This window comes from Pan troglodytes, chromosome 10, assembly GCF_028858775.2.
Source record: "Pan troglodytes isolate AG18354 chromosome 10, NHGRI_mPanTro3-v2.0_pri, whole genome shotgun sequence".
Lineage (NCBI taxonomy): Eukaryota > Metazoa > Chordata > Mammalia > Primates > Hominidae > Pan > Pan troglodytes.
Genome location: NC_072408.2, coordinates 103407205 through 103434144, shown reverse-complemented (window position 1 = coordinate 103434144; position 26940 = coordinate 103407205). Strand labels below are relative to the sequence as shown.

Here is a 26940-nt window from a genome sequence, read left to right as displayed (position 1 = left end):
AGAAGAATCAAATAGATGCAATAAAAAATGATAAAGGGGATATCACCACCAATCCCACAGAAATACAAACTACCAGCAAAGAATACTATAAACACCTCTATGCAAATAAACTAGAAAATCTAGAAGAAATGGATAAATTCCTGGACACATACACCCTCTCAGGACTAAACAAGGAAGAAGTTGAATCTCTGAGTACATCAATAACAGGTTCCGAAATTGAGGTAATAATTAATAGCATACCAACCAAAAAAAAGTCCAGGACCAGATGGATTCACAGCCGAATTCTACCAGAGGTAGAAGGAGGAGCTGGCACCATTCTTTCTGAAACTATTCCAATGAATAGAAAAAGAGGGAATCCTCCCTAACTCATTTTATGAGGTCAGCATCATCCTGATACCAAAGCCTAGCAGAGACACAACAAAAAAGAGAATTTCAGGCCATTATCCCTGATGAACATCGATGTGAAAATCCTCAATAAAATGCTGGCAAACCAAATCCAGCAGCACATCAAAAAGCTTATCCACCACGATCAAGTGGGCTTCATCCCTGGGATGCAAGGCTGGTTCACATACACAAATCAGTAAATGTAATCTATCACATAAACAGAACCAAGGACAAAAACCACATGATTATCTCAATAGATGCAGAAAAGGCCTTTGACAAAATTCAACAGCCCTTCATGTCAAAAACTCTCAATAAACTAGATATTGATAAAATGTATCTCAAAATAATAAGAGCTATTTATGACAAACCCACAGCCAATATCACTGAATGGGCAAAACTGGAAGCATTCCCTTTGAAAAGGAGCACAAGACAAGGATGCCCTCTCTCACCACTCCTATTCAACATAGTATTGGAAATTCTGGCCAGGTCAATCGGGTAAGAGAAAGAAATAAAGGGTATCCAATTAGGAAAAGAGGAAGTCAAATTGTCTCTGTTTGCAGATGACATGATTGTATATTTAGAAAACCCCATCATCTCAGCCCAAAATCTCCTTAAGCTGATAAGCAGCTTCAGCAAAGTCTCAGAATGCAAAATCAATGTGCAAAAATCACAAGCATTCCTATACACCACTAACAGACAAACAGAGAGTCAAATCATGAGTGAACTCCCATTCACAAATGCTACAAAGAGAATAAAATATCTAGGAATCCAAAGGACAACTACAAACCACTGCTCAACGAAATAAAAGAGGACACAAACAAATGGAAGAACATTCCATGCTCATGGATAGGAAGAATCAATATCGTGAAAATGGCCATATTGCCCAAGGTAATTTATAGATTCAGTGCCATCCCCATCAAGCTACCAATGACTTTCTTCACAGAATTGGGAAAAAACTACTTTAAGTTTTATAGGAAATCAAAAAAGAGCCCACATAGCCAAGACAATCCTAAGCAAAAAGAACAAAGCTGGAGGCATCACTCTACCTGACTTCAAATTATACTACAAGGCTACAGTAACCAAAACAGCATGGTACTGGTACCAAAACAGATACATAGGCCAATGGACTCAGAAATAACACCACACATCTACAACCATCTGATCTTTGAAAAACCTGAAAAAAATAAGCAGTGGGGAAAGGATTCCCTATTTAATAAATGGTGCTGGGAAAACTGGCTAGCCATATGTAGAAAGCTGAAACTGGATTCCTTCCTTACACCTTACACAAAAATTAACTCAAGATGGATTAAAGACTTAAATGTAAGACCTGAAACCATAAAAACCCTAGAAGAAAACTGGCAATACCATTCAGGACATAGGCATGGGCAAAGACTTCATGACTAAAACACCAAAAGCAATGGCAACAAAAGCCAAAATAGAAAAATGGAATCTAATTAAAGAACTTCTGCACAGCAAAAGAAACTATCATCAGAGTGAACAGGCAACCTACAGAATGGGAGAAAATTTTTGCAATCTATCCATCTGACAAAGGGCTAATATCTAGAATCTACAAAGAACTTAAACAAATTTACAAGAAAAAAAAAACAACCCCAAAAAGTGGGCAAAGGATATGAACAGACACTTCTTAAAAGAAGACATTTATGCAGCCAACAGACACATGGAAAAATGCTCATCAGCACTGGTCATCAGAGAAATGCATATCAAAACCACAATGAGATATCATCTCACACCAGTTAGAATGGCGATCATTAAAAAGTCAGGAAACAACAGATCCTGGAGAAGGTGTGGAGAAATACAACGTTTTTACACTGTTGATGGGAGTGTAAATTAGTTCAACCATTGTGGAAGACAGTGTGGCAATTCCTCAAGGATCTAGAACTAGAAATACCATTTGACCCAGTGATCCCATTATTGGGTATATATCCAAAGGACTCGAAATCATTCTGCTATAAAGACACATGCACACGTATGTTTATTATGGCACTATTCACGACAGCAAACACTTGGAACCAACCCAAATGTCCATCAATAATAGACTGGATAAAGAACATGTGGCACATATACACCATGGAATACTATGCAGTCATAAAAAAGGATGAGTTCATGTCCTTTGCAGGGACATGGATGAAGCTGGAAACCATCATTCTCAGCAAAATATCACAAGGACAGAAAACCAAACACCATATGGTCTCACTCATAAGTGGGAGCTGAACAATGAGAACACATTGACACAGGAAGGGGAACATCACACATCATGGCCTACTGGGGGGTGGGGGGCTGGGGGAGGGATAGTATTAGGAGAAATACCTAATGTAAATGACGAGTTGATGGGTGCAGCAAACCAACATGGCATATGTATACCTATGTAACAAACCTGCACGTTGTGCACATGTAGCCTAGAACTTAAAGTATAATAATAAATATATAGATAGATATACTAATGCTATTTCAATAACATCAAGTTTTAGTTTGTGAAGCACCACAGTTTCATCAAAAAGTTCAACAACAGATTGCTATTCTGTAATGTTTGGCCTCTACATTTGCTTTTGATCTAAAAATGCTTTTGGGGTGCCATTTTTAAAAGTGTTCTTATTGTGATTAAAAGTAGACTTTCCAAATCATCATTGCTCCTAAATATTATAATACTAGATAAAGAATGAGATAAATACCTTTGTTATGTAGAAAATACAACAAGCTATCATGTGTTGTATACTTTCAAAGCTCACAGTATGTTTCTTCGAGCAGACAATACTTGGTAGTCCTTGCAAAACCACTATACACTTTATCAGGATCTAAAAATTAGAATCACAATGATTTTTGTTTTAAAATGTCATCCTTACTCATTTCATTAGAAAATGTTCCATTCAAATAATGCAAGCTTTAAGACATAAAATTTTGTTATCAATAATTATTGATAAATTGTTTATTAGGAATAAAGGAGAGTACACTGAGATAAAGTTGATACATTCAATTTTGAGATTAGTCCTTCACCTACAGCAACTTGAAAATTAGTGGAAAGAATAAAATAAAAACACAAATGACTATAAAACAAAGCATATTTTGATAAGTATCATAAAAGGTATAGTCAGAATGTGACATGTATTTGAAAAACTATCACATCCAGGTATAGAAGGACCTTGAAAAACCAAATGGAAGCTTATATGGCATATTAAATATTACATAGTGATTCCAGGTACTTGAAATAATAGTTTCCTTTAAAATTAAAACCAAACATTCATATCTCAGGAAATCAACTAATATTGGTACTTACTTCCTATTCTCCTTGCTTCATATTATATGATCTTAAATTTGATCAAGAGCTAGACGAATAAGTTTAGCTTTTCAAAAGTAGTGTGAGATTGCATCAATCATTCACCATTTAGATTAACCCAAAGGACAAATTAATATATGAATGTTGGTTCTTTGGGGGCACATTAATTGCTTCAAGCTCTCATTCTAACAATACTGTTACTATTGTTACAGTACACTCATCTCTAAGACTTTTTAAATTCCTCCCCACCCTAATCAGCCTCTCCCATGCTACCATATCATATCCCTAAATCATGTGAACACTCTAGTAGTTTTGGAGTTTTCCCGAAGCTCATATAAATATAAATACATACATGTGTATAAAAACATGATGTACCTAGGAGGGTTGTTGTTTTACAAAATGGGATTTATAAATACTTTTCTGAAGTGTGTATTTTTTCCTTCAACCATATCTTTGGTTGTGAACATTTCTCACCAGACATGGTTTTTGGACAACCATGTCTGGTGAGAAATGCTGTAAGTCTACAGGTATAGCTCTAATTCATTGTTTGTTTCTAATGGCTGCATAATATTATTTGGTGTGGATCAGCCATTATTTACTCAGCCTTTTCTAGGACTTCATGGTACACATTTTCATGGTTGTACAATCTGGGGGTACTGTTACTTCTCTTTGTCACCCGCTTGTTTGCCAACACCAAGAATGTCACAGTAAATACCCTTTTACATGCTCAGTTGCCAACTATGATTAGCAATCAAGATGCCGGCTTTGAGATGATACCCAGTGAAGATGAGATACCATCCTCCAGAACACAGTATACATTCTAAACCAATGATAGTATGTAACACTGTGTCCCAGTAGGTTCCTCAGGTCCAGGAACCAAGAGGTGGAACTAGGAGTGACATTATTTCAAATGGAGGTTTTATTCTATAAGATAAATTACTAACAGAAGAATTGCTGTGTCAGATAAATGTATTTTTAATTTTATTAAAATTTTATTCTATAGGATAAATTACTAGCAGAGGGACTACCGTGTCAGGTATATTTGTTTTTAATCTTGCTTAAAATTAGATTTAATTTAATTTAAATTAAAATTACTTTACCAAAATTCAAATGCTTGTAACAATTCACATTTCCCCCATGTATGAATGAGAATGCAATTGCCCCACATCTTCACCAGCAAATCCTTTCAATCCTGCCAGTGATATTACATTGTTAATTTAATGTGAATTTCTATGAGTATTTAGAATTTGAGCATCTTTTCATATGTTTCTCACTCACTTGGATTTGCTCTCCTGTGAACTGCTTATTCATATCCTGTGCCTATTTTTCTATTAGGTTATTGTCAGTTTGTAAGACTTTTTGTTATACATGTATATATACTTGCCCTCTGTCGCATTTGGAGATATTTTTTTTCCAAATCTATAAATGTTCTTCTATCTTTGTTATAGTCCTTTTTGTTACACATAGGTTCTTTGTTGCTGTTAGAAGTTCAGTCTTGGTCAGAAATGTTCCCCCCAAACCCCGGACTGCACACGTCATCTCCTGGGAAATTTTTCCTAAAGTTTTTGCTTTATTTTACACTTAAGTCTTTGATAAATCTGGACTTTTTGTACATGGTACAAATAGGGGTCAAACTCTATTTTCTCTCAGATGAATATCTAGACATTTTACCATCATTTAGTAAAAATGTCCATTCTCTTTCCACTGAATGGGAATGACAACTCTGTCATATATTACATTCTCATATATATTGAGGCCTATTTCTGGAAACTACCCTCTGTTCTACTGATCTTTTCCAATTCCAAACAATACAATTCAATTAGAGACTTCTTTCCTAAGACTTCCCATAGCTATAATCCATTCTCTAGCCAAAGGTATCCTGAATCAGTGGGATTCTAGAAAGTAACAGTGGACTACCGTAAACTCAGCCAATTGAGCAGCTGCTGTTCCCAATGTGGTATCTTTGCTAAGCTAACACATATTAAAAGGTATGCGTTGATATAGCCAATGTTTTCTTTTCTATCCGAGTTCTCATTAACACTGGACAGATGAAAGTATGCATTTCAAGTCTTGTCCCAAGACAATGAATATTCTTATAACTTCTGACATAATTTTATATGAAAGGATATGAACTTTCTGGACATTCCTCAAAACAAAACATTGGGCCACTATATCAATGACATCATGTTACTCAGACTTAATGATCAAGAAATGTGAAGTACATTGAAGACCTTGATAAACACCTTCCAATGGGTAAAAATAGACTCAATGGAGATTCAGAGGGCTGCCACATTAAATATCTGGGGGAGGCTGGGATACCCCCTCCAAAGTAGGTCTGACATCTGGCATCTCTCACCTTTAAAAAGAAAGACCATACCAGGTCGGCACCTTTGGGTTTTGGATGAACCATACTCCACACTTGAGAGAAATGCTCCATCTATTTACAACTGACCCAGAAGGCTGCCAACTATGAGTCTAGATTTTAGACTCTGGAGGCAGATCTCCAGCAGCTGTAGGGAATGTAGGAGAAGGAGACACACCTATGCTCCGTAGAGCCCCTCCAAGGTGAATCTTTTTTAAGTTACTCAAGCTGTCTAGTTAGTCTTCTCGATCATGTACTAAAAATTTTTGGACTTTGTGTGAGTTCACTCACATCTTCTGGGATGACAAAAAATGTGTCAGTGATGATCATGATGCTGACAATGACAGTGACAATGATGGCGATAACTTTCTGCAAGTCTCAGCAGCAAAATCTTACATCTCTCATTACTTTCCTGTGGTAAGCAGAATTCTAAGATGGTCCCCAAGATTCTTCCCCCTGGTGTACATGCCCTGTATGATTCCTTCCCCTTGAGTGTGGGTGGGGCTCCTGAATGTGATAAGCTCATCAGTCTCATGATTACATTACCCTAGATAAGGCTCCTCACAGCATACTGGAGGAGACTCTCCAACAGCCTTGAAAAGGCAAAGGGCCATGATGTGGAAGGGCCATGTGGCAAGGAATTAGTAGTTGGCCTTTAGGAGCTAAGGACCTCCTATGTAAAACCTCAAGGAAATGAATTCTATCAATAACAGTGAACTCAGAAAAGGACCTCAAGCCTCAGATGAAATCACAGCCCTGGCCAAGACTTTGATTTCAACCTCATAAGACCCTAAACAGAAGACCCAGCTAACCCATATTCAACCTCTTAACCCACAGAAACTATGAGAACGTAAATGAGTGTCCTTTCAAGCCACTAAATCCATGGTGATATGTTAAGAAACATGAAAAACTATATAATCCCTTCAGCCAGGTCTCAGCTACCCTTTTTCTGTAAATCCTAACTCCTCCATCACCAAGACACCAGGTATTTTGTCTTGGGTCTCCCACCATGTTTTTCTCCAGATGATGGATTTAACAATATGCCTTGAATAAATGTTGTTTCTGACACTACAAGAACATAAAAATTAAAATAACTTTAAAACTCTAGAAAGGTAAATTGCCAATATTTAAATATGGACAGGAACAGGGACGAATATTTTCAGAGAAACCTATTTTATGTCCTTATCTATATGTGCCCAGACATATAATTTATTAAAGTGTTTTTCAGTTAATTCCTAAAATTTCATAATACTGATTCCTGACCTATTTGCCCTTTATAAGAGATGCATGGCTTTTCTTTTCTAAAATGAATTGTTAAGTTGCCTTTATAAAGATTCCCTTCTCTTGGGGAGAGGAATACCCTTACCTGTACAACAGGTACCAAAACAATATTGTGATAAATTATGGGAGCAAGAAGTCCATAACATTGAGTCACAGCTTGAAGGGCATAGCTGGAATCATTTAGGAAGTTGCTAAGTTCCAATGCCACTAATACTCTCTCACATTCAATCAGTCTGGCAATCTGTAAAGAAACAGGCATTGTTACTCAGATTCAACATAGGTGCTTAGCGTACGTGTCTCTACGGAGAATGGGTAGAAAATGTGATCCTTCTGGCTAAAAACAACATGAGTGTTTGTATTTTAAAAAATCTAAATTCAGAAACAACTCTAACTCTCCAATAATGCTACCTATAGATAGCACGATCTTAGAATTAAACTTCAAAATTTTTTATAAAACAATACAAGTACCATAACAGAAACCAGTTTTTTTTATCAATAAGCTAAAAACTTGGCTATATTTTTATGTTTAAAAAATCTAGTTTTCAAAAATATAAATTATATTAACAATTAAAATATATAACATCTCTATAATATTGCCCCCATTTGATTAACAGGTTCTCATTTCCTTTTTTGATTTGAAAGAAAATGGTAAATTTTCAGTAAACCAAGCTAACCTCCTATTATGCTTCTGCTAATTATACTTCTGCTACTTAAATTTAAATGATAGTAAAATGTAAAGTTAAGGTTTTGAGAGTAAATGCCACTTAAAAAGAATAGTTAGCCTTTCTTACTCCTCTTTTTCCTTTCCTGGGGAAAGATTTCATTATTTTTCTATATATATATATATATATATTCAAGATTATGTATAAAGAAACTGTCTGAGTGGTAACCAGAAATTTCCATGTAGTCAGTTTTTACTAAAAAGGTAGTCTAGCATTCTGGAATTCATTGAAGTACTTGAAAATTGTCTTTGTTTTCAGATTGAATACGCTGAAAGAAGAAACTGAAGGCAATTTAGTAGGAACAGGTTGAGATGGTTGTGAGTACTTGGGCTCTACAGGACAGTGAACTTGTCTTGGGCAAAGAATCATTTTTTCCACTTTTATATCCCCAGAAACTGGCATAGTCCCATGTAACAATGTCTTGGTTAATTAATTAATTAGTTAATGGATGGGTAGGAAATAGCAACTGTAAAAAACATAGACAGCTAAAACCTCCATACCTAAAGAAGGAAAGAGAGAAAGAAAAGTGAACTTCAAGCAGGAATGAAAAAAAATAATGTAGGATCATTACTAAATACAAGAGCATTATAGAGTTGCAGATGTACATACAGCAATGTTCATAACCACACTGAGAATCTATCAATAGGAGATAGGTTACATTCCTGCCTCCATGAAGACAATATTATAATTGAAACAAATGTGACAGATTGATAAATAACAGCATGAAAATATATGCAAGATAGATTATAAAAGTGTTAAAAAGGCAAGTTGCAGAATAGCAAGTAGATCATAATCCCATTTTCATAAATAATAATAACAGATTTGTCTAGGCATATGTTCTTAAATTAGAGAAATTATATGAAAGCAAAATTGTTGTATTCTTAGAGGTAATAAGATTACAACGGGTTTCACTTTATACATTATATATTTTCAAATGTCTGAAATATATAATACTTTTACACACAGGGGGAAAAGAGATAAATTGAAAAGAAGAGAAGAAAACATGAACTCAGGCCTGTGAAACTTATATGAAATATCACATAAAGTCGCATAATCATACAATGTCCTTTCAGTCCATTCACCAGACAAGCTATGCAATCACTCAAAAAACATGATCTTAAAACATCAAGAAAAAAATACAGTGAATCTGACATGTTTTTATTCACTTTAATTCACTTACTTGTTGAGATGGGAAAATCTCATTGCCTTTAATATTATCACAGAAAAGATTTTCTTCTTTAATTTTGATGTCACTTGTTACAAAAATATTTCTAAGAAAAAGGTACAAGAGGATTGAAGAAGTCTCTGCCAAAATATCTGAATGTAATCTGCAATATGAAGTAAATGGTAGGTATAAATATAAATTGATTTAGCAGGTCAACTGGTCTTTTTACATTGATTTGTTCTCAGTATCTACACAAAGATCCCAAAAAAGCAACGAAAGTATTTAGAACAGCTATTCTTGCACAGACAAGCTCACAACTAAGAAAATTAAACTACTGAAATATTATGTCACAGATACACAAAATTAATTACTGGCAATTTTGGGGGTTCTAATACATAAAGTTATTTTTTATCAAGATAACAAAATCACTATAGATTTTCAGAATCTAGATGTCACTGTCCAATTTTTCTATCTCTGTGACAACGATCACTTACTGATTTTGCTCACTCATTCTTTCTTTCATTCACGCTAACTAACAATTGATGAATGCCTACTATGTACAAGACACTGTTCTAGACCCTTAGGTATAAAGATGAATCAAATGGAATCTTTAGCCACTAGGAGCTGGGCTTCAGTACAAATTCATGTTCAATTACATCAACTGAGTCATTACTGCATCTCAATAACAATTCCATTTATCCCTGATGTCTCCTTGTTCACATTCCCCACACACACAAAAAAATATTTCTAAATCCTTTGTTCTTTCCACCCCATAAGCTCTTATGTCCTCCAGGCTCGACCACCATAGTGTTATCATCGCCTACATTTTCTTATTCAGTCTCTCCCTCTCTACTGGCTGCCTTTTCTCCACACTCCACAATTATTTCCTTCAGCCTGCCTCCCCACTAAGCTTCTGCCTGCTCTTCTCCTCCTCTTTACCACCAAACTTCACATGAGTGGTCTTTGCTTGTTAGGATTTTTCATTTTCTTTTTTTTCCTTAGCTAATTGCAAAATGATTTCTGGCCTATCATGCTACAAAAGTGGCTCTCTTGAATTCACCAATGGCCTGCTAATTGCCAACTCTTCTTCATTTGTGTTCTACTCAACCTTCTCTGTGGCATTTTATTGAGCAGCTGCTCTGCCTGACCTGGCACTGATATTTAATATCTCTGGCCAGTCCCTCTTTGGTGATACTTTCACTTTCCCTACCAATGCACTTTCTTGGACTTTCATTTTCTGGACAGCTTCTTTTCAATATCCTTCCTTGGTTCCATCTCCTAATTCTGCTCCCTAAATGTTAAGCAATGCCTAGGGTTCAATTCCGGCCTTCTGTCTTTTCTGTTAAACAGTCGTTTCCTGGGAGATACCATTCATTTTCAAGATCTTGATGATGAACTCAATGGACAATTTCTAAATCTGTATCTCTAGCCTTGATGCTCTCCTGAGTGTCAGCACTAGATAAATAAACCTACTGGCATCTCATATTCACAAAGGCGTCCTGCTGGAAAACCAAACTCAAAATATTCTCAATGAAATTAATCATCTTCCTCTAAGAACTTGTTCTACCCCTCATATCCCCTTAGTAAATGTCACAGACTTCTCAGTCAGTTAACACTAGAAATCCCAGTCACTTTTCACTCCTTTCTCTCTTATCTCCACAAGTCGCATAATATCTAAGTCCTGTCTCTTCCTCCTCTAAAATGCCTCTGAAACCCATACCCCCATAGCGCATAGCATCCTTGTACATAGAAAATGCTAAGTCTGCATTTCTTTATTTGAATGAAATTATCAACGCCTTGCCTGAAGCAATATTTGCATATTTAAGCTCATTATTTTTGATTGAGGAATGAAGGGTTGTCTCCTTATTTTAAAACTTTCAGGCATTAACAACCAGGTGAGGGAGATTCTTGTTGCTTTTGAATTTGTTGAGACCGCCTGAAATTACAGTAATGCTCATTTCTGAGCCTGCTTCAAAACTTTGTTATTTTAAGGAAAATGGCAGTAAAGACAAAGGATAGTAATTTTATATGGCTTCTACTGGCCTATTTGCAGTTGCCAATGGTGTAATCTTGGGAGCCCCTTCTAGCAAAAGAAAAGCCTTCTTACCCTAACAGTCAACCTGTCAGACCATAACCTTAACCCCAATTTGACCTTTCTCTGGTATAAAAGTTCCCAATGAATATTTGTGTTTTATGAAATAACTGATATTACTTTGGTTTGTAGTTGGTATTTTTATTTCATAACCTTCAACCTTATGCCTCTAGTGTTTTTGCTGACTCTAGAAAGAAAGTTTCTTGGCCAGGCATGGTGGCTTATGCCTGTTATCTCAGCACTTTGGAAGGCTGAGGTGGGCAGATCACTTGAGGCCAGGAGTTCGAGACCAGTCTGGCCAGCATGGCAAAACCCCATCTCTACTAAAAATACAAAAATTAGCAGGGCGTGGTGGTGCACACCTGTAATCCCAGCTACTCGGGAGGCTGAGGCATGAGAATCACCTCAGCCCAGGAGGCAGAGGTTGCAGTGAGCCAGGATCATGCCACTGCACTCCAGCCTGGGTGACAGAGTGAGTGAGTATTAAAAAAAAAAGAAAGAAAGAAAGTTTCTAACAAGCACATGAGACCTTGCAATGCATACTCTTATTACAATAGTTATTAGAAATGATTGTATATGGACTATCTGAACATGATATTAAAAATAATTCCAGGCTTCGCATCCAGCATCTATATTTTCAATAAGCAAATTAATATTTTAGAAGAATATTTCTAATTACCTTCTTTGTGTAATAGTAATTATATTGCTTAAACAAATAACAGATTGTTCATCCTGAAGTGGCGAAGCAACAAAATAATCCCAAACTGGTGAGAAAACTTTCTTAGCCAATTCATAGTTACCAACTTGATAGGCAACCTGTAACAAAAAGCACATATTTATGTAATAATTTTATTCGTGAATGAATGTTTTAAACAATAATTCTTAAAATATACAATCTATGACAGCATTTTATAAGGTGATATCACACGCTCATTTCAGATACAATCATTCACATTTGCTGTTCTGTTCTATAGTGCCATAGTCAGGTAATGGCCAATGGCAAGGGAGATAGGTACATTTTTGAAATCTCTTTTATTTCTAAATTGCATGGAAATTTGAAACTCTGTAAGGATGTTTCAAATCCTCATAAGCAAAACAAAGATCACATCTGAGCCAAATTAATTTCATTTCCATCTATCTCAGCAGTGCACTCCATTTATTATAGATACTGTTATAATGAACAATCTGTTCCAAGAGAAACAATCAGATTTCCTAAACCCAATATGTGAAAAATACTTCATTCTTTTCTGGTTCTGACTGATACTTTCAGAGCTTCTGTGTAACAAAAAGTACACGAGCTGAAAAGAGTATAGAATAAAACAGAGAAGCTTTCCAAGAAGACATTATATGTTTCAAGTTTAACAAATTTAACATTAGGCAAAATAAATAATTTCACTGGTGAAGCCTAGAAGTTCAAAAGAAAAAAACTGACTTACCTATTTTTTATGGTAGAATATATTTCTTTAAAGACGTTCCTAAAAAGCACTCCATTTAAATATGTAAAAAACAACATAAAATCTCACCAAATGAGTTCTCACTGCTTCAAATCCTTTATGGAAACAGCTAAGGTATGAAGTATAAATGCACTCATGGAATGAAGTAAGTGAATGACAAGTTACTAGAATATTCTCCACTCCAGGGAATAACTTAGAGGGCCAGAACTCTCAAATCTGCCAATGAATACTCATGATCTCCAACCAGTAAGCTTTTATGAAGTTTCTAGTCTGTGTTAGGCACTGTAGAGATAGACTCTTCAAAGTTTAGATAGAGATGGTATCAAACTCTATGAAACTGGAATTAGGTTAAAGGCATAAAACCCATAACATCACAGAAAAACTACAAAGAATAACATAATAATTGCAGAGGCTTTAGGAAAGGAGACATGAAGATTTCAAGGAAAAGGCAGGGCTTGAGTTGAACCCTAAGGCAGAGATCAGATTCAGATCGGCACAGTTAAAACAGAATCTCCAAAAGGTCCAGTAATGGAAATGACTCTAAAATACATTTAAGAGAGACTGGAGAGGCAGGTCAGAGTTTGAAAAAAGAAAAAAAGTAGACATTTCATCCCTGCAAGGTCTGAGATGAAAAAAAAATGGAAAGAAACAAGTGGGTAATAAGATTGGACAAGTTCAAGTGAGACATGATTTCAGAAGGCCTTGAAAATCAGATGGAAGAATTTAAAGGTGTCAAGTACTGGACTAAGCACTTTATGTGCATTGCTGTATTTATTCTTCATCAAAGTTCTACGAAGTGAGCTCTATTGCCATCCCTATTTGTGAATGAGGAAACCAGAACATTGAAAAGTAGAATAATTTGTACAGAGCCTGACAGTCAGTAAAAATAGTGAAGCCAAGTCTTCGAGTGGTTAATGAGTCACTTTTCTGGGCTACATTAATCAAATGACTCAACTGTACTAAGTGGTCACTGAAATATAAATACATATAATTAAAATATATAATTATTAAGGTTTATCATGGAAAGCAATAACAGATGATGTGTAAGAGGGTTGGTGAAACTATAATTAACTGTTCTTTTCTTGTAAAATGTATCCTTTTTAAAATAATGTTCTTTGTTCCATCAGTTAACGTTGCAAAACAGGAAAAGATACCGTGATTAAAATTAAGGTTTATAAAATCATAAGGTTTTGTGAGGTTTCTTTAACAGAGGAGTGCCATGATATAAGCATGTTCAAAAATGGTTAACCTGGTCCTGGTAGTGATGTGCAGAACAGATTTTAGAGGGGATGAATGAAAATGAGAAAGAAGCACTAAAAGACTAATGAAATAATTAAGTACAGTAGATACCTCCTCTTTGATGCCTGATCTTCGCTTGGCTTCCAGAATTCCACTCTTGGTTTTCCTTTTACTTCTTTTCCTCAGCCTCTTTATATTGGTATGCCCCAGGGTTCACTCTGTGAACTGCTCCTCTTTTCTGTCTACCCTCATTTCTTATTGATACCACTTAGTCCTATAGTTTTATCACTCTCAAATCCCTCTCCTGCCCAGACCCCTTCCCCAAACTCCAGATTCATACATCTAACTGACTACTCAACAATTCTCTCCATATACACTAAACATCTTACCTCAACATGCCTGGAACTGAACTGATCTCCCACTCCCCCGAACCTCCATCACCCACAGCCTTCCACAACTCAGTTGATGTCAACTCTGTCTTTTCAATTGGTCAGCTAATACCTTAGGGTCATCTTTTATTTTTCTCTTTATGGACTCTTGTTAGCTCCTCCTTCAAAACATGTCCAAACATTGACTACTTCTCACCACATCAGCTACTAGCACACTGGCCAAGCCACCTTCACCTCTCACTGGGTTACAGCAGTGGATGGTGCTGCCACTCTACCCCCTTACATTCTATTTCCAATGTAGCAGCCAGGGTGAACCTTTAAAAACAGGAGTCACATTACATCATACCACTACTCCAAACTGTCCAATTGCTGTCCACTTCACTCAAGTCAAAAGCCAAAGTCCCTATAATGCCCTGGAAGTCTTTTCATGATCTGCTCCCCATCTACCCACTCACGTCTTAGCTCTTTGACCTGTCCTTTTACTCTCCATGGGTCCCTCTGCTCCAGTCACACAAGCCTCCTGCTGTTTACCAAGCATACCAGGTACACTTCTGAAAACCTTAGGGCTTTTGCTCTAGCTGTTCCTTCTGTAAATGCTCTTCCCCCAGAGAGCCATTCCCTCAACTCCTTCAAGTCTCTACTTAAATCTCACCTTCCTTGATCACCCTATTTAATATTGTAATCTACCTTCCATTCCCCTACTTCACATTTCCAATTCGTTTTACATACTCCACTTGGTTTTTCCATAGCACTCATTATCTTCTGAAATACTAGATAATTTACTTGTTTACTGTGGTCATTGTTTATTACCTATCTCCTACCATGGCATTCTGTTCACGTTGCTTAGAACAGCAGTTCTCAAAGTATGGTCCCTGGGCCTCAGCATCACCCAGGAACTTGTTAGAAATGCAAATTCCCAGACCCAAACTCAGGCCTAGTGAATCATAAACTCTGGCAGTGGCACTCAGCAATCTGCTTAACCAGTACTCCAAGTCATTCCTATGTGCACTCAAGTTTTAGAGTCACTAACCTGGGGCAATGCCTGGCACAGAGTAAGCACTCAAATAATGTGTTGAGTGAATTTAAAAATCCTCTTTTCCTGATAATATCCCTCTACCCACAGAGAAGGACACCCAGCAGTTGTACTAGACTATAACAAGGTTGTTAGAGACTCCCCTGCAAAGCAAGATGGGCCCCCATCCAAAGTTTGGTTCTGATGTTAAGACTGACGACACTCCATACAGCAGGAAAATTTGAGAAAGTATATTGCTTACACAAGGGACTTCTTGGGAAAGCTTGGCAGGCACATGACTGTCTGGGCTGGCTTGGGCAAAGCAGAGGGAGAAAGCAGGTTGGGCCTTCATAGGAGTTGAGAGATAGGACTGGGGAAAGTCCATGCTGGCTGTAAGGTTTAAATTTCCTGCTGCCACAAAATAAGGAGGAGAGCTCATAGGCCTTCTTATCATCCTGCCCAGATGTGGGGCCAAAGGCAAAAAGAAAGGTGAGGTTTAAAAACAAGTTGCAGCCAGGCGCTGTGGCTCATGCCTGTCATCCCAGCATTTTGGGAGGCCAATGTGGGCAGATCACCTGAGGTCAGGAGTTCGTGACCAGTCTTAGGTCTGTGAAGTGGGGGAATGGAAGGTAGATTACAATATTAAATAGGGTGATCAAGGAAGGTGAGATTTAAGCAGAGACTTGAAGGAGATGAGGGAATGGCTCTCTGGGGGAAGAGCATTTGCAGAAGGAACAGCTAGAGTAAAAGCCCTAACGTTTTCAAACAACCTGATGAAATCCTATCTCTTCTAAAAATACAAAAATTAGCCAGGTATGGTGGCACACGCCTGTAATCCCAGCTACACAGGAGGCTGAGACAGGAGAATGGCTTGAACACGGGAGGCGGAGGTTGCAGTAAGCTGAGATCGCACCACTGCACTCCAGCCTGGGCAACAGAGTGAGACTCCAACTCAAAGAAAAATAAATAAATAATAAAAAGAAGTCAATAAAAAATAAAAACAAGTCACAAGTCAGTTGTCAAACATCGAAAATGAGATCAGCGGCATTGCAGCCTGGGCAACAGAGTAAGACCATTTCAAAAAAAAAAAAAAGAGAGAGAGAGAGATCAGTTTCTTTATTATACTGGGTGGGCCAATCACATTCTCTTTCCCAGGAATTTGGAGCCACGGTTAGAGGCCAGTCAGCTGATCTCCATTTATAGCTTAAATTGAGGGATATATAAAAACTCAGGAACTGCCACCTTTCCTCCAAAGATGCAGAAGTAATGAAAGCTAATGTTTAGAGAAAAATACAAGAAAGCAGACGCACAGGGTGAACCAGAAGTATGAGACCTAGAGCTGCTTGGACTCTGCTGCATTCCCAGGGCCTAGCTGCATTACCCCAAGCTGAGCTGGTTCCATGACTTGCAATCAGGGCTTTAACTGAAACTATAAGTCAGAATTATCTAAACAAGTATTACTGTCATCGTAATGAGATTGATAAAAAAAAAAAAAAAACATATTTCAAAGGATGAAGTGATGACATCTAGCATATAACCTGGCACAAGATAAACATTGACTAAATGATTCATCCATAAATAGATGAGTGGAAAGAGTGGTAATCTTCAGTTAGAGGATGAGAGGGAAAAGAAGAGTTAAAACTCTTTTTGTTGTTATTGTTGTTGTTTTTAAGACGGGGTCTTGCTCTGGTCACTCAGGCTGAAATGCAGTGGCATAATCTTGGCTCACTGCAACCTCCACCTCCTGGGCCCAAGCAATCCTCCCGCTTCAGCCTCCTAAGTAGCTGGGATTACAGGTGCGTGCCACCACATCTGGCTAATTTTTGTATTTTTAATAGAGACAGGGTTTCACCATGTTGCCCAGGCTGGTCTTGAACTCCTGACCTCAAGCGATCTGCCTCCCTCAGCCTCCCGAAGTGCTGGGATTACAGGCGTGAGCCACTACACTAGGCCTATTTTTTTTATTTGAATAAAAAATAAAATAGACAAAAGACAAACCATTATTAATAAAAGGGGTTTTGATTAATAATGGGTTTTAATGAATTCACATACAAAGTGGGAGTCGTGTGAACTTCATTTCCCCTTCACCTGCCACCATCGTGATTGCTGACAAAGCATTCATGTTCCAACATCAAACTCTACTGCCAATACAGATCATGAAGACCTGCTGACTAACACCAACACAGGGAGAGAATAAAAAGAAAATTGATAGAGGAAGAGGTAAAGACAGTGAAAGGGAAGGAATAGGGTTAAAGAGAAGAGGAGCTCTCTAAGGAGCAGAGGGTCACTTAATAGATTGGAGAGATGCAGGCTCTAGAAGACTTGGCACATGTTAGGTGTCCAATACGTGACTTCCTGGAACCTGGACAGAGCAGTCCAAAGGCATGAGCTGGTCCAAGTGTCAGGCTTGACATCTGCTACCTGAGCAACCTTGGGTACATTTCTTAACCTCCCTGAGACACCCTTTTAGGGATACAGTGGGTTTGGCAGAGGAAGGATTAAATTAATCTGTTCCCTCAACTATAAAAGAAAAGTAATCATACTACCTCATGGAGTTATTATAATAAGTGGAATAATAAATTTTAAATGCTTCGTACACAGTAGCTCTTAAATAAACGATATTCCTCCTTTTCTCATCTCAGTAAGCCATTGTGCCCACTCACTACTTGATTTGGTAGTTCAACAATTCACTCAAATATGGCATTTTGTCTTACATCCATTTTACAGATAGGAAAATTGAGACCAATTTGCCTAAAATCAGTCTCCAAGGTCAAGATCAGAATCCTGCTCACAGATTTCTACTCTTCTACATTTATATCATATTATCTAGTCATTTTCTACTTAACGAGGAGGAATAAAAAGAAATAGTCTAAAAAGAAGAGAAAATAGCCACAGAAAACAGATAATTCAAAAAGTTTCCTCAAAAAAAATTTCCAGATACACTAAACTAATAGCCTTCTACATTTAGGGAAAGCCTAGTACAGATTCACTTGATTTTATTAATATTTACAGAATAATGCTGAGTAAAAAGTACAACCTAAAGTCCCAAAAGCCAAGTTAATCACAGGCATTTAGTGAAATGTCTCCATGCTTTACTATCAAATATTTATAATAATATGTTTTAAAGAAAAGAACTGTCCTGAAACTAGAAACTAACCACTCTCATGAAAATTAGATTGCACTTACAAAATAGAGGTGCATTAACTTGCTGAAACTTAAAAGCTTAAACTTAAGTTATAAATTAAGGAGGTTTAATAAGTGAGAAAGCTTTGCTTTAGCCTCTTAACATTATGAGACAGAATGCACATAAACCATCATAAATAAACTACAGAACTGCAAATATAGTGTCAGTAAAGAAACACAGGTCATTACTTCATGACACTACTCATTATCCCAGCAGTATAGCTCTGACTTAGTTTTATTAACTTTCAATGAAAGTTCTACCAAATTAAGCCCAAGAGTCAAACCACTCCCTGGAGAAAAATTAGGCCTTGATGAAATATTCAGTTCCTCACAATAACTCCATCACTGCAAATTAGGGAATATATTAGATTCCAAAGATACCAAAACATCAGAAAACCATGAGGCAGTATGACACGCTAAACCAATACTAGACAAATCCTAGTAATTCTCTCAATTTAATTTTCTTTGAAAAATATGATATATAAAATGCCACTAAGATCTTATCTTATAATACTAATCAACTATTAAGAGAAAATAGAATAGAAATATGACAAAATTTAGAAAAGCCATCAGCTCTACAGTCAAGAATAGGCTTAAAATTAGATACTTGAGACGTAGGTCAATGAGTCACTCTTCCTAGCATCCTCTTCACTGGTGACATGTTTTAAGTCAGGCAATAACTATTTCGACAAAAAACATTAATTCATGAGTATATCCCTAACTAAAAACAATACTATTTATTCAATGCCTACTGTGTGATAATATTTGACAGGCATAATTCCATTTAATAATCATAATACCTCTGGGAAGTAGCTACTACTGCTACTCTTGCTTCACAGATGAAAATTACTTGTCCACTATCACATGGCTGTGATAGTGTGAGGAGCTGGAATTTGAACTCAGGTCTCTCTGCCTCTACTGATCCAGAAGTTTTACTTTTATAAATTTACCCTAAGAAAGTAATCATGGATGTAGGTAAAGATTTATATACAAAGTTGGGCATCATAGCTTTGTTTATAATAGCAAAAGACTGGAAAGTATCTAGATGTTTAGCAATGGAGAATTACTAACAAACTATTATATATCCATAAGATTCAATGCCATGGAACCATTAAAAATTATGTTTTGGAAGAATACTTAATGGAATACAGCAATGTCAATTATATGTTAAGTGAAAATATCAGGATGTAAAATAATATGTATACTATGATTTAAATTATATATTGTACATAAATTCATATACACGTGTGTGTGCATGTATATATATATATATTAATTAGATAGATAAATAGGCAGATAGATACACAAAAATAAAAGGATATCTCTGGATTAGGGTTTCTCAATCTTGACACCACTGACATTTTATGCTGGATAATTCTTTGCTATGGGGGCTATCCGGTACATTGTAGGATGTTTATCAGCCTCCCTGGCCTCTACTCACTAGATGCCAGTAGCACCCCTCTAGTTTGTGACAACTGAAAATTTCTCTAGACATTGACAAAATTGCCCCAGGGTAAGAACTCTGCTACTCTGGATGATAGGATAACAGATAACATTTATTTTCTTCTTTATGCATTTCAGTGTTTTCCAGCATTTCTAAAATTAATATATATGTGTTACATTTGTAATCCAGGGGAAAAAATGTTATTGTCAAAAAGCAAATTTACTAATAAGAGAAGGAATGATTCATATTTTATGAGACAAAACTGTAGTAATGGAAAATATGTGTTATAGGAGCTTTAGAATATCTGCTGTGATTTTTATTTCCATCAGAAATTACTTCATAACTGCTTAATGGAAAAAAAAAACATAGTGGAAAAAATTAGCAGAAATCTCTTCTACCTGGGTCAGGAACATCCGAGCAGTAATAGTAGAAAGAGGGGGATAAACCAGAATTGGTTTAGTTGTCTCCCCAATAGCACCACCGACAAGCTTTCCGTTGTTAGAATAGGCAGCAACTGCAAATACATACTTTTCATTGGTTTCTAAACCTTTCACTTCAAAAACACTTTTACCGTCAGCTGGTATCTATTAAGAAAAATATATTTCAAGTTATACATGAAAAATTAAAATAACATGACTTTTAAAATACAATTAAGTAAACCTTCTATTAAAAAAAAAAACCTTTTTCTTTCACTGTTGGATTTTAGTTATGATTCAAGTGGAAATTAGAGAGATTCACCAAAACAATGACTTCATTTAAAAATGTAATTATCATTAAAGGCTTCAATAAGATTTCCTGATGTTTAATTTGACGTACCGCTTCTCCTGAATTTGGGAGATGATTATTGTTTAGCCGTACTTTTCCATAACTTCCTTCTGCTTTGCAACCCAAAATGCAGTACCAGGAGACCTGCCGACAAGAAAAATGAGCCTGTTTAAAAGGCATTCTTTTATATCAATGTAACAAAAAAAATACTTTTCTAAATAAAAATGTAATGATTCAGGTTTTAAAACATGAAATCCAAGTTTACAAATATACTTAGGTTTAATCTTTAAAGAGTAAAAGTAACCTTAGCTAGTTTACTGAGGCAATTAAGACTAAGATATTATTCATTATTAATTATTTTAACCACCATTAATTGAACAGTTCCTACTGCTAAGTACTGTTAGGAAATTTACATATATTTTCTAATATGCACAACTCTATGAGATGGGATTACTATTATCATTTTGCTTCACAGGAAATGGAGATGCAGAGATGTTAAATAACTTTGCCCAAGATCAGACAGATAGTGGCAGGGGTTGACTCCTAAAATGACTTTGTCTTGATGTAAAAAAAAAGATTAACACTCAAATGATTTTCATATTTTACATGATAATGTATGACAAAAAAAGCAAGTGGAAAGAGAAGCAAGATACTAAAATATACTATTTTAAATAAAATATAAAAATACATATGAAAAAGCCTAGAAGAAAACACCCCTAAATAAGAACAGCAGTAGGATTTGGATGATAAAATGGTAAGATGATAGGTAAATAATGGGCCAATTTTTTTCTCCAATTTATACATTTTCTGAAACATGATATTACTTTGATAATTTTTATATTTAGTTTAATTTTATATTTTAAATATAAACATTAGACATAAATCAAACATAAAATATAAATCCCACAGAAACAACAAAATTTAACCTTGATTAAATAGTTAGACAATGATCCTTTCGCCGAGGTGTCAAGATAATGAAGATTCATTATTGGAATGAACTATTCTCCCTACAGAGAAAAAGGGAGCTAGGTGACACCTGACGGGGTAGTATTATGAACAAGCCATACTGCTGAGGGTTATAGGGGTCATGGCTGTGTCATTACCTTCTTCCCAGAGGCAACTCCTAAACTACAAGGCAAGCTAGAAAGAAGGAAAAATACAATTGCCTCTAAAAAAAATACAATTGTCTCTAAATACAACTACCTCTTACAGCTTGTGCCTGCTACTCCTTCCTCCAGGTCAACAGAAAAATACTAACGATGTCCAATTGACACAAGTGGTTCTCAACACTGACTGTGCTCCAGAATTACTTCTTTAAAATACAAATTTGTACAGAATCAACCATTTTTGTAAATTACAGATACCCAAGCCTGTCTAGCATCAATGAATTAGAATTTCTGATGCAAGTTTCCGCATCTTTGTCTTTCCAAAGAAGATTTCTCAGGTGACTGTGATGTGCACAACTGATTAAAAAGCACTAGTCAAAGGCAGAACAGGACAAAGAGAACACAGAAGGAACCTGAAGCTGGAGAATAGGGTAGAAAAAAAAAATCAGACGAATCTCAGAAAAAAAAAAATGCAAAACTAACTTCCTTTGATTTCCCATGCAAAAAGATACTATTTTTCAAAGAAGAAAAAAGGGAGAAAGACTATGTTCTATGATTTATATCACTATTGCTCCAAGTTCTATTATATAAACCAGAATTTGGAGGGTAAAATTCTCTCTAAAAGCATTTTTACAAGCAGGCTTTATATTTTTATTTTGTTCCACAGATGAAGACACATCAGTTTATGTAACTCTAAGAAACAATGTGTAATTAGAATCTACATAAGGGTAAAGACATCATGAACAAATCAGTACTAACTTTAGAACAGTTTATACGTAATATAAATAACATTAGCATTTTCAACTACAAAAGTAGATTTTAATGAAATGAATGCCTCAACAAGAGATTTTGAGAAAACAAAAGATGGCTGAAGCCTCAACCCAGAAAACTTATTTAAGCCCATAGCACCATCTAGTGCTGATGAGAAGGTAACAGATGGTGATAATTTCCTGGAACTCTCTAAATGAACATAATACACATAAACTTCCTATAATGTCCTCATTGATGAGTCCTAAAACTATAGGCCAAATATGAGACTCTTATATCTTCCTATTTCCAAGAATTATGAAATGAAATAAACTAATCATTAAATTAAAGTACATAAAGAATAAGATTTTGGTTAAAGAAACCCAAATATTTGAACAAAAGCAAACAAAAACTCTTAGTAAAGCACGTGGTCTTAGTTCTGCACTAATTTTCCAAAATCAGTGAAGCTCTATTCTTAAACAGATTCCAAAAATCCAAAGTTTAACTTTAAAACCAGTATCAACAGCAGTAATGCATCTGTCATAGCACAGTTAGGTATAAGATGAATGTCACTTCTATTCCCCTCCTCTCACAATTATAAAGCACTATGAAGGTTGTCATCAGTTCTCACTGATGTCCATTTGCCATTCCTGAAGCTGCTCAAAGTATGCAAGCACATTTAATCCATATTTATCTTTATACCTCAATTACCTCGCACAGAGCTTGACAGATTACAGGCACTCAATAAATGCTCATTGGACAGAATCCACAAAAAATATCACCAAATAATGTAATCACAGTCTATGATTTCATTATTTTTTGTTTTTTTAGATAGTATTTCGCTCTGTCTCCCAGGCTGGAATGTCATGGCGTGATCTCGGCTCACTGCAACCTCCACCTCCCAGGTTCAAGCGATTCTCCTGCCTCAGCCTCCTGAGTAGCTGGGATTACAGGTGCCTGCCACAACGCCCAGCTAATTTTTTGTATTTTTAGTAAAGACAGGGTTTTACCATGTTGGCCAGGATGGTCTCGAACCCCTGACCTCAGGTAATCTGCCTGCAAGCCTCCCAAAGTACTGGGATTACAGGCTTGAGCCATCGTGCTTAGCCCATTACTTGTTTTGAGTAAGCTTTACTACTTAACATTTAATACAAGAAGTGGAAAGATATCAGCTAATATGCCAAGAATATTATACATTATCTCATTTAATTTTCACAATAAACACACTTTCCAAATGAAAAAAAAAAAAACTCAGGAAATGTATTTAGCTTTCTTAAGGTCAGACTTCCAGGAAAGGTTGGAACTAGAATTATAAACCTAAATCTGTCTGACTCCAAAGCCTATGTTCTCTCTACTATACCAAGTTGACATACCTTCAAGCAGAACATCCTAAAGAGAATCAAAGATACAAAGATAAAACTTTATTTTTATGTAACATCAAAGAGCATGTTATTGATCATCCCAAAAAGGAAAGTGTAGTTTGTAAAATATAAATTAGGTAGAACCAAATTCTTGTGAAGAAACTGAATCTCAAGTTTTAGTCACATATAGGCCAAGTTCTGAGGCATCAGGGATGGGAGAAAAAGCTCACCTTCCAATAAATACACAAAGATTTATGGTTTATAATATGGTTGGAATTGTCCTTTGCTTGTGTTGAAAGAATCTACAGTTACTTGGAAGGATTTTGGGCAGAACCTCTAGACTCATCACCCCTAAATTTTACACTCTGCTGCCTCATACCATCACTGACTCTGAAGTAACTTCTACCCTCTTCAAATGTCTGATTCCACTTCAAGTGAGACTTCCATCTTGAGCACATGAGGATGTCAGCATATGGTGTGTCATGGTGACAAGGATACTTACAAGGAGGTGCTTCTCTACTGTTTCTCCTAACAATATATTTGGGTATAGCAATGCAATACAGAGCATATCATAAATATAACAGCATAAGGGGCAACAAGTCATGGAGAAACTAAGTATAGATAAGACATTGGAATATTAATCCAGTGTTCAGTGCTTATGAATAAGACTATCCAGTTCCTAAAAGCAATCAAAGTATGAATCATGGTAGTTATAAAAGTACTTATGTTGCTTTGCATGAGGCAAAAATTTTACTGGACACCATACCTTAACCTCTGAAGTAAATGGAGCAGGTTTGAGTGTCACAGAACAATGAGTTCGAGACAGCAGGATAGGTGGAGGGGGGACTCTGCTTTTCTTTCTTTTTGAACTTTCCAAATATTTCTGATAGGAATATAGGGCATTTTGTTCAGCTTCAATCCTCTGAATTAAGGAATATGCTTCCTATAATGAAATATGAAAATAGAAAAATATATGTCAAGAGCTTGAACTCTATGTTTATAGAATTCTAGTGATGTTAAACAATGTTATATTTTTATATGCAGTTTTTCAAGCCTCAGAGGCTCAAATATATACATATATATTTCAACTATTTAATGATTTTGCAAAAGTAAAAGATGCCTACTAAATAAGGTTAATCATGATCACCAATGGCATTATATTTGTGTATCTTATATGTTTATCATTATTATCATACATGAATATGAGGTATTACATTTTTAAATTGAACCTTTTGAATATCTACCACATTTCATTTTCCCTAAAAGGTTCATACCACAATCATCTGCATTTATGCTGATGAATTACACAGCTACCCTAATTCAGCTGAAGTGTGACTCTCAAATAATAAGAATATTGGTATATGTGGTTTATGAAATAAATATTATTGAGAGTTTCTTTTTATCAGCAAGAAGAAATAAAATAGAAAAACCATATTCTGTGAAGCTGATGGAAAGGCAACCACTTTTTAAAAAGGTTATATGCAGAGAGATAACACATAAAACAAAAGAGAAATATAAAAATCAGACCTAAATAACATTTCAAAAGTAGGGCTAAATGCATAAGCAATAATAATAATGCATGTAAATGGGTTACAATTCCTTTTAAATTAAAAGGCAAAGACTCTCTAACTGAGCTCTAAGTAAAAACCCATGTAAAGATTAAAATTAAAGTGTTGATAAAGAAAGAACAGTCTTTTCTACAAATGGTGCTAGGACAATTGGACATTACATGCAAAAGAATAAAGTTCAACTCCTACTTCACACCATAAGCAAATATTAACTTAAAATGAAATATACATTCAGATGTAAGAGCTAAGATTATAAAACTCTTAGAAGAAAATATATGACCAAATCTTTGTGACCTTGAGTTACACAATGCTGTTTGGAAGATTCAATGCAATGATGCATTTAAAATGCTTAGTGTTTGGAACAGAGTAAGCGGTCAATAAATGTTAGACATTGATTATGATTATGATTATGATTACTACTCCTCCTCCTCTTTCTTTCATTTTAAGCACTCCGGAACATTCTGCTTTGCCATATCAGAACTATTATTATTATTACTCTTTCACTTAAAGTGTTCTGGAACACCGAAAGCACACTGACAAAGGAAAAAGTAGATAAGGTGGACTTCATCAAAATCAAAAGCGTTTGTGTTTCAAAGGATACCATTAAGAAAGTGAAAAGACAGCCTACAGAATGGGAGAAAATGTTTTCAAATCATGTATCTGATAAAAGACTTGTATTCAGCACTTATATACACTGTTATAACTGAGAATTTTTATAACTCAATAATAAAAAGGAAAATAACTCCTTTTAAATATGGGCAAAGAATGTGAATACACATTTCTCCAGAAAAGACACAAATAGCCAATAAGCACATGAAAAGATGTTCAACGTCATTAGTCATTAGGGATGAAAATACAAAATCAGCAAACTGACTCAAAAAGCAGGAACCTAAACACAGAAATAATAATGTTCAAAGAAACTGGAAATGTTACCCAAAAATTGTTTCATATAAAAGTGTCAGGCTCAAATGAGTTCATAAACAAAATATTTTAAATCTCAAAGAACTGATCATTCCTATGCCATTTTAAATGTTTCCAAATACAGAGAGAAACAGATATCCTCTCAAATAATGTTATAAAACTATTTTAACTTTGATAACCGTCTGAAAAACGACTACACATAAAAACACAGACCAGTCATTTCACAAATACAAATGCAGACACCTTAAATAAAATACATAAAATACTAATACATTTACTCTAACAATATACTAACAAAATAATGAACTGTAATAATACTGTCTTTTTCCCAGGAATGCCAGGACAGTTTAACATTAGGAAGTATATAAATATAATTTAATATATCCATAAATTAAATGAGAAAAAACATGATCACCGTACTCAATGGCCAAAAAGACATTTCAGACATTTTTT

The 26940-nt window shown here is 35.6% G+C and overlaps 1 protein-coding gene across 2 annotated transcripts in view; it reads right to left on the bottom strand.

Moving 5' to 3' along the window:
- Positions 1–26940, bottom strand: part of CFAP54 (cilia and flagella associated protein 54) — a 389038-nt gene that overhangs the window by 277145 nt on the left and 84953 nt on the right. For both annotated transcript variants that reach the window (XM_024348012.3, XM_024348013.3), the window contains 7 exons: positions 24765–24941; positions 20836–20928; positions 20418–20603; positions 11978–12114; positions 9222–9369; positions 7405–7560; positions 3075–3197 (listed from right to left, as the gene is read on the bottom strand). In XM_024348012.3, the coding sequence (XP_024203780.3) occupies positions 3075–3197; positions 7405–7560; positions 9222–9369; positions 11978–12114; positions 20418–20603; positions 20836–20928; positions 24765–24941 (1020 nt within the window). The remainder of the gene's footprint in view (positions 1–3074; positions 3198–7404; positions 7561–9221; positions 9370–11977; positions 12115–20417; positions 20604–20835; positions 20929–24764; positions 24942–26940) is intronic.